The sequence below is a fragment of the Coturnix japonica genome, chromosome 14, assembly GCF_054131305.1.
Source record: "Coturnix japonica strain WE chromosome 14, WE-NBRP24, whole genome shotgun sequence".
Lineage (NCBI taxonomy): Eukaryota > Metazoa > Chordata > Aves > Galliformes > Phasianidae > Coturnix > Coturnix japonica.
This window is the reverse complement of record NC_140676.1, coordinates 2423308-2440257: the sequence shown is the minus strand read 5'-3', so window position 1 is coordinate 2440257 and position 16950 is coordinate 2423308. Positions and strand designations below refer to the sequence as shown.

Below are 16950 nucleotides of genomic sequence, written 5' to 3'. Positions count from 1 at the left end.
GGAGGTGTGCGCGGTGACGTCACTAGGCGGCGCCGTGTGGGGGAGGGGCTGTTTTCACTCCGCCGCCGCCCAAGGCCTCGTCAGGGGGAGCGGGCCGGGCCGCGGCCGCGCCATGTCCGCCTGCCACAGCTGCGCCGCGGCCGCGCGTCTCTTGGGCTCCACGCTGCCCTCTGCGAGGAGAGGTAACGACCCCAAATATCCCAAATACCCCAAATACCCCAAACACCCCGATCCCTCGCTCCCCTCAGCCCCCCCCCCGCCGTGGCTCCTTCGTGTTGCCCCGCCGGGCCGGGCCCTGTCAGCTCCGCAGGTGCTCGGTGCTGAGGGAGCCCTGAGCCCCGCACGGTGTTTCCATCTTGGGCCGCAGTTTGAGGCTGTGGGGCTGTGCTTGGCGTCATTCCGTGCTTGGTTGGCACAGAGCGCGTCCAGCTCACGAGCAGCGCGAGGCCCCTTGGCAGCTCTCCGAGGGACTTCAGCCTTCCTTTGCTCCTGTTGCTGTGTGTCCTGTGCGCTTTGTCAGCTCACAATGCATTGCTGTGGGCAGCCCTCCCTGCTTTTCAATGGGTTTTGGGGCTCATAGGGCAGAGGGGCCGTTCGTGGTTCCCCGGGGCTGAGCTCAGCGCTGCACCCCCCTTTGTGTGGGCCATCAGCCCTCTGAAGGCTGAACGTGGCCTTCCGACCCACCCAGAACCAGGGCAACAAGGATTCTGAAAGCTGTATTTAACTCACAACTGCTGCTTTTCTCTGTGCCTTTCTAAGGAACAAACACAACTTGGGGTTTTTTTTTCCCCCTCAGATCTAAGAATTCTGATGGATTTCTTGTGTACAAGAACAAATAAGAGCAGAATATGTTTGTGGGGTAATATTGCACATCAGCTTACTTGGAACTTATCAAAGTCTTCGCTTGGCACACGGTGGTGGTTGGGGCAGATCACTTTGTGGGGCATCACTGCTGGGTGTGGTGGAGGTTGGTATTAACTCGAGGTTGTTGGGCAGCTCTGGTGGCCTCGTCTCCTGTCAGTCTCCCTGTGACACCTTTGAGTTAAAGACTCTTACAGGATACTTGAGGTTTGGCCCTAAAAGTTGGCGTTTTGTTCCTCACCTCTCAATTAACGCTTAATAAGTTGCAAAGGAGCCTTCTGTTATGTCACAGCCTGCTAAACTTAGGCAGGTTATGGAGAGGTGCTATTGCAGCTGCCACAGCCCTTATGTTTGATACGTGTTCTGATAAGTACAAAGAGTGCCCAAACCTGACTGCTGCTGTGCTGCTACATGTTTGCACCCTTATATTGCCTCCATCCTCCAGCAGGAGATGCCAACACTGGGCTGGAATTGCTATTGAAAAGTTGCCTCTGGGTTTACTTATGCAGGACAGTTGTGTTAACTTTCTTCTTCAGTCTTTATTTTTACATTGAAGTTCTTTCCATAAGAGATAATAGAGCTAAAAGTCACTCAGAGCTCTGGTTTGGCTGAACATGACAAGTTTTGTCCCAGGGCCTGAAGCTGACGTGTGGTGTGGTCAGTTTAATGTTGTACCCTACCAGCTTTTATAAGAGGGAGAAGTGATGAGCAGCACAGACACTGCTGCGGGGTGGACGGCTGCCTGGATGCATTGCCTGCAGCCCAGCAGACTCTGGGTGCAGTCACACAGCTGTGGTGGTGCTGATCGATAGGGCAGGAGCACGGTGCTTATCAGCTCAGGCACTTCTCATGTCGTTTCATAGCCCATAGTGTGGACTTTCAGGGTATTTTCTGTGTCATTCAATTAAAATTGGCCACCTTCAGTCCCTGCGTAGTGCTCAGCAGGAGTAAAGTGTTTGAGTCTCCTTATTAGGACTTTGCTCTCTGTATTTAAAACAATAAATAAAGCCAGAAACGTTCACTTCTTCCAGAGCAAACGAATTGTGCTGGTTTTTCTAGGCAACTTTTTAGGGTTTACATATAAGGAAGGCGGAAGATCAGGGTTGTGGGCTCCTTGTTTGTGCCGAGGTGTTGCAATCGCAGGGATGACATGTGTGGATTCACATCATACCTAGGCATGGAGTGTAACCTTACACGCCGCGTGGTTTCTCAATAGGTTTTTTTTTCCCCTTGTTGGCTGTAAGCCACGTCCACAGCGTTACCATTACGTTTAATAGTCACTGTGCCTCTCTGTAAAGGGTCAGTGTGTGCCAGCTGTGACGCTGCCTTTTCAGTTCCCCCTGGAACAGCTCTTTTTGTGTGTCAGACGTTATATCCAATTCCTGGAAATGACTTCTCAGTGGAGCTGACAGCGAAATCCAAATCCAGACACAAGGCTGGGCCTCTGACTCTCCTCTTTGGTAACTGCTGCATAATAAAGGGGGGGGCGTTTCAATGGTCCCTTTCTTATTTGGATGGTTTCACAAGAGCTGGATGCTGGTTGTTCCAAAGATCGCATCACACAGGGGATGTTCCCAGTCCTACATCACAATGGGTTTCTCAGCCCTCTGACATCACATTTTAGGTCATTTTTGGACTATCTAGCAACTTTTTGATGGAGTAAGCTCTAAGGTGGTGAAATGAATTCATTTGGCATAACTGAAACGTGGCTGCTCGGAGTTTTGCTGTTGGTGGCTTTGAGCTCTGTTGAACATCAATCAGCTTTGGGATTTGGTGACATCAGGGTTAGAACTGGGGTAAGTGAGGTCCAAAATGTAGGTACTTAATCTGTCAGTAAAAAAGCTGCATTTTGAACAGAGTGTGCCTGAGGAAAACACCGGGTTGGTTTAATTTTAATGATTTTCCCTATAGAGTTGGATAAAAGGATAAAACAGCGCATTGCAGCTATGCACATTCAGTAGATATCTGCACAGCCTGCATTGTAGTCAGATGCTAACAAGGCAGTTCTGTTGTCTTGTTGGCAAGGTTTTCAGTACAGTGTAATGGTTGGTGAAATTAACTGCTTTTCTTCTTTGCTTTCATGTGCTGTTAGGTATCACCTGTGGCCGTACACGCATCCCCGTCCTGGGCAAACTTGGGACTTTTGAAACCTGTTCTCTCCGGCGGATTCCTCTAAGAAACTTCTCTGAAACACCGGCGTATTTCGCTTCAAAGGATGGCACAGGCAAGGATGGCTCTGAAGGAAGCAAGGTAATGTCAGTGCACAGTGATCACAGCTGTTCTTCCAAAGCCTGCTGCTGTCGAGTGGGCTTTTACAAGTACAGTTTTCAGTGTTCCTTTTCAGAATTGCTTTGGTAGTTGTGTTTAAGTTATCACCAGGCAACTTTGTGAGGAGATCTGCTTTATTCTTGTTAGTAAATTTCAATCTGTTTTCATCCTGGGCTTTCTCTATAATTATAGTTAATCAACAGCTTCTTCAGATAAATGATTACCTGAGAATAAAATTGCTCTTTAGTCAGCAAATAAGATGTTGAGAGATTGAGTGATAACTTTTGCCTTAGCATGGTGTGAAGTCATCTGAGTGACTGTCCAAATGACACAGGTGTGTTCTGAAGCTTTGGATTAAACTTAATTAAACAACAAAGAAGGAAATCTGAATTTTTTTCTTCTTATTTTATGCTTGAGAAAGATTCTGAGGAGAAGTGGGCAAGTAAGGCTTCAAAAAGTACAGAAATACCTTAGAAGAGGGGGGAGAGAGATCTTTGGTGTTTCCTAAAATTAATGACTACCAGTTAAAATTAAACACCATTGAAAATGTAACAGGGAGGAAGAGCAGCAGGGCTCTGCCTTAGGGGTCAGAAGAGGATTTTTCCACACAGTTTCTGAGATGCTTGTTTTATGGGCATATCTGCCCTACAGCCATCTGCCAGCATAGGGACGTCTGCCAAGGACACGAGAAGAGATGTGGCATCCGGAACCTTTAGAATAAACACAGTTGTGATAATGAAATGACGCTCTGTAAGAATGAGCTGTTTTCTTCTCTGTGGTTGGTATAAACTGTGCTGAAATGTGTTATTAAAACACCCTTAACACAGTGTAGCTTGCTATTATTCTAGTGCCAATCAGGCAGTTCTAATGTAGATCTGGGGTGCTTCCGTGGGTGTCCAAAATTGGTGCAACTGGGAGATGCAGATGCTCAAATTCTTCAGGTTGTTTTTATTGTGCTGCTGAGTTATCAAAACCTTTAAAAAGTCCTGACAGCAGTTATTTCATTATACAGGCATTACAGTATTCACGTGGCTGGATTCCATAAACGTGCTGCCAAATGCCCGGTGTCACTTTGGCATTAATTGTCTGGCTATCTCTTTTCAGAAGTCTGTCAGTGAGGGGGGTGGTAAGAAGTCGAGCTCTGGAAGTTCTGGAAAAGGAGGGAACCAGCTGCGCTGCCCCAAGTGTGGAGACCTGTGCACACATGTGGAGACCTTCGTCTGTAAGTGCTGATGGATAACTTCTGTTAGAAATAGCTGGAGATGTGATTGTGTTAATGATCCAATACAGTCCCGATCGTTAAGTTTTAGTCTATGTAGAACTTCAATTAATTACACAATATGTGTGTGGGGGGGGAAAGTTTAGTTTGCCCACATTGGAGTAAGCATGTACTGTGATGCATTTGTGTAGTTGCCCACGATGTGGAGCAGAATATGATAGTGGAATTCGGTTTGCAATTCTGAATGTGCTCATTTCTAATAGCTTGTCTGTGTTCTATGCAGTCATAGAGATGCCTGTGTAAACAGTACTGCTTTAACTACTAATACATTTTTTCCGTCCATTTATAGATGTAAGTGTTGGTAATGTCTGTCCTTTGCTTACTGAATAATAGGACTAATCCTGCAAGAGCTGAAAGCAGAGTGGTTATCTAGCAGAGGAGTCAGCATGCGACAGATGGCTTACCAGATTGATTTTGCCACAAAACCCAAACTCATCATAAGTTCTAAATAGGAATCAGGAAAGTCCAAACAAAATCAAGTGTATGGGATGCTTGATGTCCAGCAGGAATAGCAGCCTTTTCAAGTACAATTCAGACTAATACCAGTTATGCTGCAGATTGACTTAGCACTAAGGAGACTGGTCTAGAAAGTAGATGTCAGAAAGCAAATACTTCCTGTCACTTGGTGGGGCTCAAGGAGGAAGTATCAAATCACAATCAGACTTCTGCAGTAAGAAGCTTTCAGACAAGGACAACATAAACTCGTTAAACCATCGTTAATGTCATAGTGAAAATGAGCAGGTATGCTTTTATTCACTGCTGCTCGTGTAAAACCTGCTATTTAATTAAATAATTAGTATTAAATGTAAACCTGCTATTTAATTAAAATGATCAGGCAGCATGAATTACAAGAGTGATTAATTTCTACTCAAATTATGGGAGAAGATAGGAGCAAGTCTGGTTGTGGGTAGCGGAGTGTATCTGCCTTTTATATCCCTGGTGTTCTACTCCAAGACTTCAGGATTGTACAGCCTGTAGAAAGTCTGTTAGGAGTTTGAACAGAGCACTGTGATGCCTGATAGTGGACTAGAATGGACTTTCTCCTTCTGAGAGCAGCGGTCTTCAGTTTTCTATTAGTTGTTAGCTGAAATCTTTGTCTTCAATTTTATTTCGTAATTGCTCTCGAGTTTCCTCTGGGTGTGTCTTTTTCTGGCTTAGTCTGTTAATTTGATCACACTGCTTCCAGCCAAACCATAGAATGTGAAGTAGCTGGAAAACCAAGGGGCTAAGTTCTAATTCTTTTAAAAACATTAAAAACAAAGAAAAAGGGGGGGAAAAATGGTCCAAAATGAACGGGTTTCAAGTTTTCTCATACAATGTAACTCTAAGTTTTCTGCTAAACCTTTGATACAGCTTAGCAAAAATGAATTCACCCAATTCTGGTTTGAATTACAGGCTGCTGGCCTTATGTACTGAAAGCCAAAAGGAAAACAAGGAATTAGCAGTCGTTTCATTTCTTTTTTCCAGTAACAAAATATTAGGAGTGAGAGATGTGCATTAGACTTATTTTCTCAGCAGTTCCAGGACTGCTTTCATTTGCCAAACTATGCAAAGAGTTCCATGATCAGCGAAACAAGATGTGAGCCCCAGAGGTGGAGTGAAATCCAATAGCTTTAAAGCTGGTTGGCCTAAGAAGCCGTAACCAGGCACTGCTTCTGCTGCCTTCAGCTGATGCCGTTATCTCTCATCCTCAAAAGCAAGACTTTGCTGCAACGTATCTCACAGGGTGGAAGCTCCCTGATGTCTTTTTACCTTAGTAGTTTGGTACCACTTTGTCTCAGCCCCATGAATGTTTTCAAGATTAACTCTTTTGCTTTGACTTCCTGCACGTATTGTAGTAACCCGGTGTTTCCCTTTATGTGGGCTTTGGAAATCTCTGTACAGACGCAGCCCCTGGCACGCTGTGCTAATATTGCCTGGATCAAAAACAACACTCAACTTGTTGCTGTTTTTTATTACATAATAAGTATTTGCAAACATCTTAATGACAGTGAGATAATTTGACCTGAAAGCTCTTCCCTGTGCTCTTGTGTATTTGCTGACTCACCACATATAAACAAGGGAAGTTACCAAATTAATCTGGGGCCCCCAACACATCAAAGCTGCTCTGTACCTATTGACCTTGTTGGTCCCACTGCAAATAGGAAAGGTCTCTAATTAACCTTCCTATCTGCTGCTTGGGGTAAGTGAGGCAAGTGTACTCTGCGCAATGATTTTTGCTTGTTGTTTAGCTTCTTTTCTTTCCCCACCATGATCTGTAAAGGGGACAAATATTGTTGTGGTTACTGCTTCCTAACCAGGCTGTTACCATTGCAGAAGGAAGGACAGCAGCCTCGTGGCTCTGCAGACATACAGGAGAGCGGGGGTCTTCTGAATGAGCATTGGGAGAGAGTATTTTCATGTGGTGCTGTGGCTCAATAAGAGTTAATACAGATGAACGTATGCGAGTGATTGCGTTCATATCAGGTAGATAAGAGGCAGCGGGAATGTTGCCAGAAGAACTTGTCAGCTGTTTTACAGATTTCCTCTGTGGTATTTATTAACTCCAGCTGTGATGATGACGGTATGACGTGCTGTTTTATTAAATGGTCTGTTGGTCTTTTTTACTCAGCTATAAGGTGCATTTAATATTAAAAACAAATGCTGATGCCAGCTCCGTGGAAGGCAAAAACAAGCTATAACTAAGCAGCCAGTGTATTGCTGGAGGCTGCTAGTAAAATCAGCTGTGCCAGACTGTACAAGCCATTTTCTGAAAGCTTTTTATGAGTTCAGAAGTTCAGCCGTAAAAGATTTTCCTGTGGTTGTCTTGCTGCATTCACCTTGTTTTTAATTTAATAAATTCACTAATATCTTTAGCTTAAACCAGCCTTATTGTGTTTAATAGAACACGGCAGTATTGTTAGACCTATTTCAGGTTATAAAGTTGTTTTTCTCTATTGCCTGTTTTAGGTTATTTCAACTCGGGTTTCTGAAAGAAGTAAAGTAGTTGTGCAAGTTCTACTTTGCAATTCTTGAAGCTGGTCTTTACACATAATGTGGCTCTTTGAGGAAAGAATTCACACAGCTGGTAGTTGGAGGGTTTGGCTTTTGGATGTTGAAAGTAAAAATTGACAGTAAAAATAAATAAGCAAAAGACTTTGCAAAGCATCCGAGCGCCTGTTGCATCCCCAGACTGTCTCTTGTTGGGATGAGAGTAATTTTTCTTACCATTTTGATTCTCTTTTTCCACAGCTTCCACCCGTTTTGTGAAGTGTGAGAAGTGTCACCATTTCTTTGTGGTACTGTCAGAGGCAGACACTAAAAAGAGCATCATTAAGGAGCCCGAGTCAGCAGCAGAAGCTGTGAAATTGGCATTCCAGCAGAAGCCGCCTCCTCCACCGAAAAAGGTACGGTTCTTATTGACACCCTGCTGGTCCTTCGTACTACAGCATGCTGGAATAGTTTACTTCTTCGTCTGCATTGTGTGTAATGATCTGCTGTGACAGAGCAGCGAAGAATAAAGATGATTAGTTCAAGATTAAACCTCTGAGAGCTTTGTGACCTGGCAGAGCACTGATAAAGAAACAGTAGATCCCATAAGAGGAGTTGAGCTTGGTTGCCTCTGGCTTTGTCTCATGACTGAGATGCAGTACCTTAATTTTCTCCATGTGACCCTGAGATAACCTCAACCTTCTACAACCATAGCATCCTTAATTTCCTGCCACGGCCTCATATTCCACACTCTAATACTGTTAGTTTCTTTCTTTAGCTGTGAAACCTTTTGTCTGACTTCTTAACTGAGAACTATGGCAAGTTCATGTGTGGCTGTAATCTGTCTACTGCAGCACTCATGTTATGTCATTTGATTTCCTTGGATAGCGAGGGAGCTCTTAGTGTGTCTCACACTTCTTAGTGGACTGCAGTGCTTTCTGAACCACAGGGTTTGCTTAATTATGAAGATTTCAGAGTGTATGTCAAAATCTTACTGTGCACAAAAAAAAAGTCCTAAAACAACACTCAAGTCTTGAGTATCATGTAAAGGCTGTCTTAACACAATGTACAACAGTACATGCTTTGGATTTCTGCAGTTATTTAGAAATGTTATTAATATTGAGTAATTTCTTTCCAGATTTATAACTACCTCGACAAATACGTTGTTGGTCAGTGTTTTGCCAAGAAGGTGCTTTCAGTTGCTGTGTATAATCATTACAAGAGGATCTACAATAATATCCCAGCTAACCTGAGACAGCAAGCTGAAGTTGAAAAGCAGACTTCTCTAACACCAAGAGGTTTGTGTGATGTTTGGTCGTCTTCTGTTCAAATAAAATTCACCATTTCAGAACACTGCTTCATATTTTCAACCTTCTAATGGTGGTAGTTGAGCTGCAGTCTGTACATGTTTGTACATTTGTTTCCCAGAGAAAGGGAAATGTCAAGGCTTCCCAAGATGACTGATGATAGACAGATCCTTATAAAGCTTACTGAAATTTTCTTCCTAATCACTTTTACTGCTTAATGGCATATCTGCTGCTTAATCAGCAGGCAGCAATGCAGATCACACAGACAATATTTTACACAGTGCATTTGATGAATAGTTACCTTCCTAAACTTGATTGCTGCTGTTGGCAGCACCTGTTGGCCACCGTAGTATTGTTCCATATCTAGCAGGTGGAGTCTGAGCTCCTCTTGGCAGAACTTCTGCTGCTGAGTAAATATGGAGCTGTGTTGATCTAAATTATTTTTAGCAGTAGGATTAAGTGGCTGTCTCTAATTCAAAGCGTACCTTGATTTTTTTTTTCTTAAGGTGTTTTGTTCTGTATTGCAATTAACAGTGTGCTAAGAAAACAAATCTTCTTTGTTTCTTAAATTTACTGTAAAAAAAGAACCAAAAAGACCCCAACAAACACAGCAACAAATCTTGAACATGCAGGAGAGATCCTTAGTAGCACTGTTTTGTACCTGGCATGTGGAAGTTCCTGATCCTCTGCAGGCAGACTGTTGTGTGCACCCAGAGAAACTGTCAGAGGATGATTGTAATTCATGAATGTGCAGCTCATAATACTTTGAAATGCATTTAATTTTCCATTCTGTCCCTCAGATACAAATGTATGAGTTTAAGGAAATCTCTTCCAAGCAGAATTGGAATATGGTGCATGTATATATATTTATATATATATATTCTACAAGTGCTTCTAAAACAAGAATCCATATAGAGCTCTTAGTGTTAATGTTTTACATAACAAATAGCCTACTGCCATTTTAAAAGCATGCAAATTGGGCCTGGGACTAAACTGGATGGTAATAAAAACTAACCTGTGGGGATTTCTTGTTAGAAGTCCTTCATACACCAACGATAAGTATTCAGAAGAGGGCAAGAGGTAGAGAAGCTATAAGATTTTATAAGTTTTCATTACTGTTTTCATCCTCTCTCTTAGAATTAGAAATCAGAAGACGGGAGGATGAGTACAGATTTACAAGTAAGTGATCTCTCTCCTCATGTCCTCCTCTGCAATATTTACCCTTTGATATTTGTGTAGATTAGTATTTAGTGACCACTGGTTAGAAGTGTTGGGTGAAAATTCTGCTCGCTTTTCCCTTCTGTTATTAAATTTAGTTGATTTCATTGAGCATTGATTGGGGGGAGGAGAGGTGTTTAGGATCTGTCTGTTTAATTTCATATGCACAGGTAAATCTAGGTAACCTGTGACAATATGGAAAGCAGCAGAGTGTAAGGAGGAATGTTTCTATATAATACACTGAGCCATTAGAGATTCTCTCCATATATGCACTTAAGCAAAAGTATAACTGAAACTTGTGTTTTTGTAGTAATTGCTTCAAACTTGCTGTGGTTCTGTCTATATTTCTGCACAAACAGATATAACTGTAGATCCATAGAACAAAACAGAAAGCTCTTGTTATGTATTGAAGGTACTGATAGACCCTGCAGTGCTCAAACAGTGTTATTATTGCTAATGGTTGGACTAGATGATCTTCTAGGTCTTTTACAACCTTGATAATCCTGTGATTCTGTGATTATTCTCTTCAGAACTGCTGCAGATTGCTGGGATTAGTCCACACGGTAACGCTTTAGGAGCATCTATGCAGCAACAAATGAACCAGCAGATACCTCAGGAAAAACGGGGAGGTGAAGTACTGGATTCGCCCAACGATGACATAAAACTTGAAAAAAGTAATATTTTGCTGCTTGGACCAACTGGATCAGGTATACAGCTGTATGGCTTTATATGTATCTTAATCCTTGTTCGCTTTCTTTTATTTTAATACCTTTTTTATGTTGACCGATTAAAAAATGTAGCTTTTGCTGCACTGAAACAAAATGCCTCTAAAGTCTGTCTACTTTTTAGGAGGCAAGTTGAGATGCAGTTTAAAGTGATGTTTCACCTCTGGGCACAGATCAGTTCCAGGTGGTTGAATGAAATGGTGTCTGTGTGTCCTTAGCAGCTGGGCTGATATGGTAATATTTTGCAGATTATTTGAGAGAGCGCTCACTAAATAATATGTTAATTCTGTTTCTCTCCAAAGAAGGAGCAGTGGAACTTTACACTGCACTTTGGGTGTCTGCAAAGGACTATTGATTGATTTAATCTGTAGTCTATTCAAGTACGTGGATTTTGTTTTATGTATGGTGTGATACTCTGTTTGTGGTACAGTATGCATTTCAAGCTGCCTCGATACAGAACTGCTCTTATTCAAAAATACAGCTTGCTTGTGAGCACTGACTTGGGATCTTTTTCTTGTATGAGCATATATGAGTATGCTAATAGCATTTTAAATGTCTAATCATAGTAATGACATGATGATAGTAATGATATTACCAATGATAGTAATTATCCTCTGATAGTTGAGTTTGTGTGCTCTAAAGAACTACCTGGCAGTTACAACATGGAGTTCTTATTTCACCAGGTAAAACCTTGCTGGCTCAGACTCTAGCTAAATGCCTGGATGTACCATTTGCTATCTGTGACTGTACTACCTTGACTCAAGCTGGCTATGTCGGTGAAGACATTGAATCTGTCATCGCAAAACTGCTGCAAGATGCCAACTACAACGTAGAAAAAGCTCAGCAAGGTAATGTTCTGTGCTAATCTTACTTAGTTACTTAGGTGCTGTGAACTTACAGATCACCAGCATTTCTGCCAACTGTATTTTTGTGGCATGTAGATGGATTTTTCTACTTCAAATCAGAAATAATAAACAGAGAGAGCTATAAAAAGATCTGCTGGTTCTTGTTTTAGCTTTGTTTATGTATTCTGGTCATACCTTTTGGCACTCTGAAATGCAGAAGTAGAACAGATTCTTAAGTTGCCTTCTTCACAGTGTGTATATTTTTGTGTGTCTGAAGAAGTAGAATCTTCCTTAAGTCCATTTCCTACCTCTGCAGGAATTGTTTTTCTGGATGAAGTGGATAAGATTGGCAGTGTTCCTGGTATCCATCAGTTACGGGATGTCGGAGGAGAAGGTGTTCAACAAGTACGTGCTTGCATGCAGTGGCTTTACGTTATAAGCAAACTGTTCATCAAGTCTGCTGTGTCAAATAGCACAGATCAGTTCCTTTGTTATTAACCCCTTAAAACTCTCACTTCTTGCCTTCTTGTGTGATGCTGCATAGTGGATTTTCTTTATTGCTTGTTCTTTCCTCCCCAGGGCCTGTTAAAATTGCTGGAAGGCACAATAGTAAACGTCCCAGAGAAGAATTCTCGTAAGCTACGTGGAGAAACAGTGCAAGTTGACACAACAAACATCCTCTTTGTAGCTTCTGGTGCTTTTAATGGCCTGGACAGAATTATCAGCAGGAGGAAAAATGAAAAAGTGAGTGCACCAGGCTGTATTGGAACTGACAAGTTATTATCTTGATTGCTGCTCACAGCGCTGGCTTCTGAAGGTCTTGCTATATTTGTAAATCTACTAAGTGTGCATAGAGCAGTGGTTTTCCATCTGTTACCTGAGGTCAAGGAGGCTTAAGAAAGGTAGCAAAGAGCAAACCTATTGTTAGTAGGCTTAAGGAGCTTGCAGTAGTCTCTGTTTCTACAGGGAGTTTTTTAGCATATGCAGTGAGAAAGGGGTTGAACACTGTTGATAGAATACTTGCTGGTACAGTTCTTAATCTGTTGTAGCACCCTGTGTTTCTTGAAGAACAGAATGAGACACACGTTGTTCTAGCAGAGATAACAGGATTTCATTCAGTGGGAGTGTGATGGGGATGAAACTGAGAAAACCTTGGTGTATCAGTAGAGTTTTGTCTTAAGGTGTCTTGAGGTGTCTTTTCTTTTTATAAAAATAACCCTATTCTTATTCCATCAAACATCTTAATACCTTACAGTGGCAATCAGGTGTTATAAGCAGTTGATTACGTGCAAGAAGTTTAATTTAGTAATAGTAATTCATTCAGCTTAAAGTAATGTGTAATGATGTAATTACTCCTTATCTTTATGGAGCTGGAACATGATTTAGTTACATAAAGAAAGTTATAACAGGCTGATAAACACATCAAGTTTTTATTTTTGTTTTTTCTTTGCAGTATTTAGGATTTGGTACACCATCTAACATGGGAAAAGGCAGGAGGGCTGCAGCAGCTGCTGATCTCGCTAATATAAGTGGAGAGTCCAACACGCATGAGGATATTGAAGAAAAGGATCGCTTGCTGCGTCACGTGGAGGCCCGAGATCTCATAGAGTTTGGAATGATTCCTGAGTTTGTGGGACGTTTGCCTGTTGTGGTTCCTCTGCATAGCCTAGATGAGAAAACCCTTGTACGGATCCTTACTGAGCCACGAAACGCTGTGGTTCCCCAGTACCAGGCATTATTCAGCATGGATAAGGTTGGAAAAAAACTCATACTGAAGGTTGAATTTAGTAGTTGTCTGCAATTGCTATTCTTGTCTTCTTGTCCCTTCAGCATTTGTAGCAGCTGTATGTAAAGGGACAGTCAGTACTGGTGACTTCCAGCTGAAACAGAAATGTAGTGGAAGTTTTATGTAGCTTAAACCTTAACTGTTCTGGTCAGTGACAAGTAAAAGACAATTACTTGCACTGTTACGCTTAATGTGCTGTTGAATTATAAAAAAAAATATTAACTGAAATTGCTCACTTTCTGTGTGTAGTGCGAATTGAACGTAACTGAAGATGCATTGAAGGCTATAGCCAGACTGGCCCTGGAGAGGAAGACTGGTGCAAGAGGTCTGCGATCTATAATGGTAAGTAAATTAAGTCTCATCTTGTGTAAATGAACCTACCCATGTTGGTGTCTGTGGCCCTTATCGTGGCAGTTTGCAGTAAATGCCTTGCTTAGAAATGTGTCCATTCAGATTTCTTCCAAGGCCTCTAGCTCTGATCATCACCTACTAACTATGTATACATATTTTTCTGTAGAGGACACTACAATGAAGTATTTGTTCTCTGTGTGTTCTTGTAGGAAAAGCTGTTGCTGGAGCCCATGTTCGAAGTGCCCAATTCTGACATCGTATGCGTGGAAGTTGACAAAGATGTTGTAGAAGGCAAAAAGGAGCCGGGATACATTAGGTAAAGCCATAATGAAGTATCAGATGAGTAACAGGCTAATGGTCTGATGTTTGTCATAGGAACAAGTGCATAAGCACATAACCATGCACACAACCAAAAAGGATCCATTATCTGTATCCTCTACACGGTTGTCTTAGTGCCTATTCTGTCCTAGAAACTTTGGGTTTGTATTGCTTTAGTTTTTAAAAAGAAGCTAAATAATAAACTTATACATGGAGTTACTTTAAATCTCGTTGTGTGTGTGTGTACCTGGAGAAATAAAGTAACTAATCAGCATCGTAAGGTAACAGTAAAAAACATGAGCTTCTAAATGTGTTTTCTAAATGCAGGGAAGATTCTGAAGCAGAATTTTTCCTCCTTGTAACTTCTACCACTCCGAGGTACTTCTAATGCAAGCTATGGGCTGCAGCAAGTTTACTCCTCTAAGGGCAGCAGAGGAGAAGAGGGTGAAAAAGGTGCATCTGTCGATTGGTTGAGCTCTCATTAAAATAACGAGAGTCATAAAGATGATATTGTGGTAGAGCACTGAAAGCACCGGACAAATCTAGGTTTAAAAAGCTGTAGTTTTAATGAGGAAGTGATGGAGTTGAGAGGGGATGGATGAGGTTAAAATAAACAGAGGTTAAAATAAACAGAGGAATGATAGTCAGGAACTTGAGCTTGGTCCACTGTGATGTGTGCTGTGCTTCTGTCTGTATGCACATCATTTCTCAAAGGAAAGGTTACCACAACTTGTTTTGCGGGGCACCAGCACTCGTGTTTGCTGAAGACTTAACATTTACCAATGAAATCAAATGACTTAACTGAACTGAATAGCCTTTTGATTGATGTTCAGTAGTAAGCTTGCTTAGTTTAAATCTGCATAGCACAGTTTTCAGATCAGAAGGTCATTAAACAGATGGAGATCTGAACATCTTTCATCAGGGCACTTTGCAGGTGGCAAATTGGCCACAAGGTATGGAAGCTGTCTCCATCTTTTTCCCCTCCATTTATATAGTGTCTGATCCATTCATTTCAATTATAGGGCTCCCACTAAAGATTCATCGGAGGAAGAATATGACTCTGGAGTTGAGGAGGACGGCTGGCCTCGACAAGCTGATGCTGCACACCATTAAACTCTGTCAGAATGCTCTCCTGCAAAAAGCGCACTTGGTTATTTCCTTAGGATTTGCCTCTGGCTTCACAAGCTGATACTAACAGCACTGGATCTATCTCGGATACGATACGTGATGAGGAACCTTATTAGATAAATCAGATCATGTATTTTACTGTAACATCACATTGATTTATTCGATGGACATTGTGTGGACTTGAATGGCATAATGTTCGACTATAAATTGTATACTACATTTGTTCAATTAAAATATATAGCAGATACAGCAACACCTGGATTGCTTTTTCTAAAAACTAAACAGCAATGCAGGTGCTGCCGATAGGTAGATTTTACAGCAATGCTACTCTACAAATGGGAAAACAAGTTTAATAATGAGTTTAATAACGATCAACTCCTCATACAACTCACATGGGGGAACGCTCGGGTCAGTGTTTGCTTTTCTGCTGGTGTTGGGAGCCAGCAGTGCTGGAGCGATTTGTTACATGGGCTGGGAGGGGAAGCCCTTGCACCAGGACTCTGAAAAGCTTGGGGACAACCCTGCAGACAGCGCTGGGAGATCATGCTAACAATGTACCGCTGGGCTGTTAGTTAAATTGGATACTGAATAATACATCCTGCTGGTCACCTCCCCATTGGGAGAAAGTTACGGTCACCTTAAGTGCTGAGGATGAAGGTGAAGACAATAACGAGCTCACTTTGCCAGAAGGGTAAATGAAATAAGGAGGGGGTGGTCAGAGTTTGGATGCCAAGTTGGCTTAAATTTTTTAAATATTAATGTTCTAATATAGTACGTTTTGTTTAACATATTGGAACGATCATGCATCAATTTTTTGGTGCCAGCTATTTGCCCAACCTATCTTATAATGTTAAGAGACGAAAAGTAAGTGTATCATATTTTTGATGTAATGGGTAGCGAGTGTTCACACGGCACTGCTTAAGTTATATGCTTGAATGCTGTAGTATTGCATCTTGTGCTTTTGTCTTTGGTTTGTAGGCTCACAGCAAAGCAAGGCCTTCTGTCCCACACCCAAATGAATTCAGTCCCTTAGGAAAGTGTTTGTAAAAGCCCCAAATGGACCTGTTACGTTTGCAGTTTGTTTCAGGAATTAAAGTTGTCGCTTACAACTCGGTTTCGTCCTTCAGATGGATTTAGGTTTTACTCAGCCCTTCTCCTAAACAATTTAACTCGTCTGGTTCTTTTCTATCCATCCTGTAGGTGTTTTAGGTAGGGGAGGGTTCTGCGGATGCTCGGCCCTTGTTTTCTGTTCGTTTTCGTCATGTAAATTTGAAGTGATAGTGGTGTAATCCTTGCCTTCTTCCATAGGACCCTGTTAGCCAGATGCATCAGGTACCGCCTTAGGATTCCACCTTCTGTTCACTCACCATCCACGGCTCGAAAGAAGCTGCTTTTAGAGCTGAGGGTGTTTCCAGGAGAAGCTCCATCGCCTCTTAGATGGGAACCTGTGGTGAGCTGTAACCTGTCCTCATTTTCCTCTTTGTAGAGTGAGAAATAGAATCGCTTTTAATTCAAGATTTCTTTAATCCAGATTGGTTTCGTTTTTTTTTTAATGGATTGCAAAAAAGAACCATTTTAGGCAGAACTGTTAACAAACAACAACTTTTAGTTTTGGAAGTTGTTTTGGGATTGTTTGCAATTATTAAGAATCAAGAACTGTTTTTAAGGAAACAAATGCTGTGTAACCTCAGTTTGTACCTTATTGCTGAATAAAACCAATGAGTCCCGGGAGATGGAGCTGTGTCATCCCTGCTGCTCCTGTTCGGCTGGGGATGGGCAGGAAAGAAGGGGGATGGCCTCCAGTTGTGTTAGGGGGGGGTCGGGTCGGATAGTGGGAGGGTCGGGTCGGATAGTGGGAGGGTTAAGGTCGGACAGTGCTGTTCTCCGCCCCCAG

At 42.0% G+C, this 16950-nt stretch overlaps 1 protein-coding gene across 2 annotated transcripts; it reads left to right on the top strand.

The window, feature by feature from the left end:
* Positions 1 to 34: 34 nt before the first annotated feature.
* CLPX (caseinolytic mitochondrial matrix peptidase chaperone subunit X) lies at positions 35 to 16787 on the top strand. Of its 2 annotated transcripts, XM_015873330.3 has the most exons (14): positions 35 to 182; positions 2954 to 3111; positions 4234 to 4351; positions 7640 to 7794; positions 8517 to 8676; positions 9823 to 9864; positions 10434 to 10610; positions 11312 to 11476; positions 11790 to 11878; positions 12053 to 12217; positions 12927 to 13226; positions 13509 to 13601; positions 13820 to 13926; positions 14951 to 16787. In XM_015873330.3, the coding sequence occupies exons 1-14, from the start codon at positions 113 to 115 to the stop codon at positions 15039 to 15041; spliced, it is 1890 nt and encodes a 629-aa protein (XP_015728816.1). In that variant the 5' UTR covers positions 35 to 112; the 3' UTR covers positions 15042 to 16787. The 2 variants fall into 2 exon arrangements, with proteins under 2 accessions (XP_015728816.1, XP_015728817.1); XM_015873331.3 differs by lacking the exon at positions 9823 to 9864.
* The last annotated feature ends 163 nt before the right edge of the window (positions 16788 to 16950 follow it).

Bases quoted from the DNA above. Each gene is read 5' to 3' on its own strand.
- CLPX (XM_015873330.3), top strand. From the start codon at position 113: ATGTCCGCCTGCCACAGCTGCGCCGCGGCCGCGCGTCTCTTGGGCTCC. The intron at 183-2,953 runs GTAACGACCCCA...ATGTGCTGTTAG, and splicing joins GCTGCCCTCTGCGAGGAGAG to GTATCACCTGTGGCCGTACA. The intron at 4,352-7,639 runs GTAAGTGCTGAT...CTTTTTCCACAG, and splicing joins ACATGTGGAGACCTTCGTCT to CTTCCACCCGTTTTGTGAAG.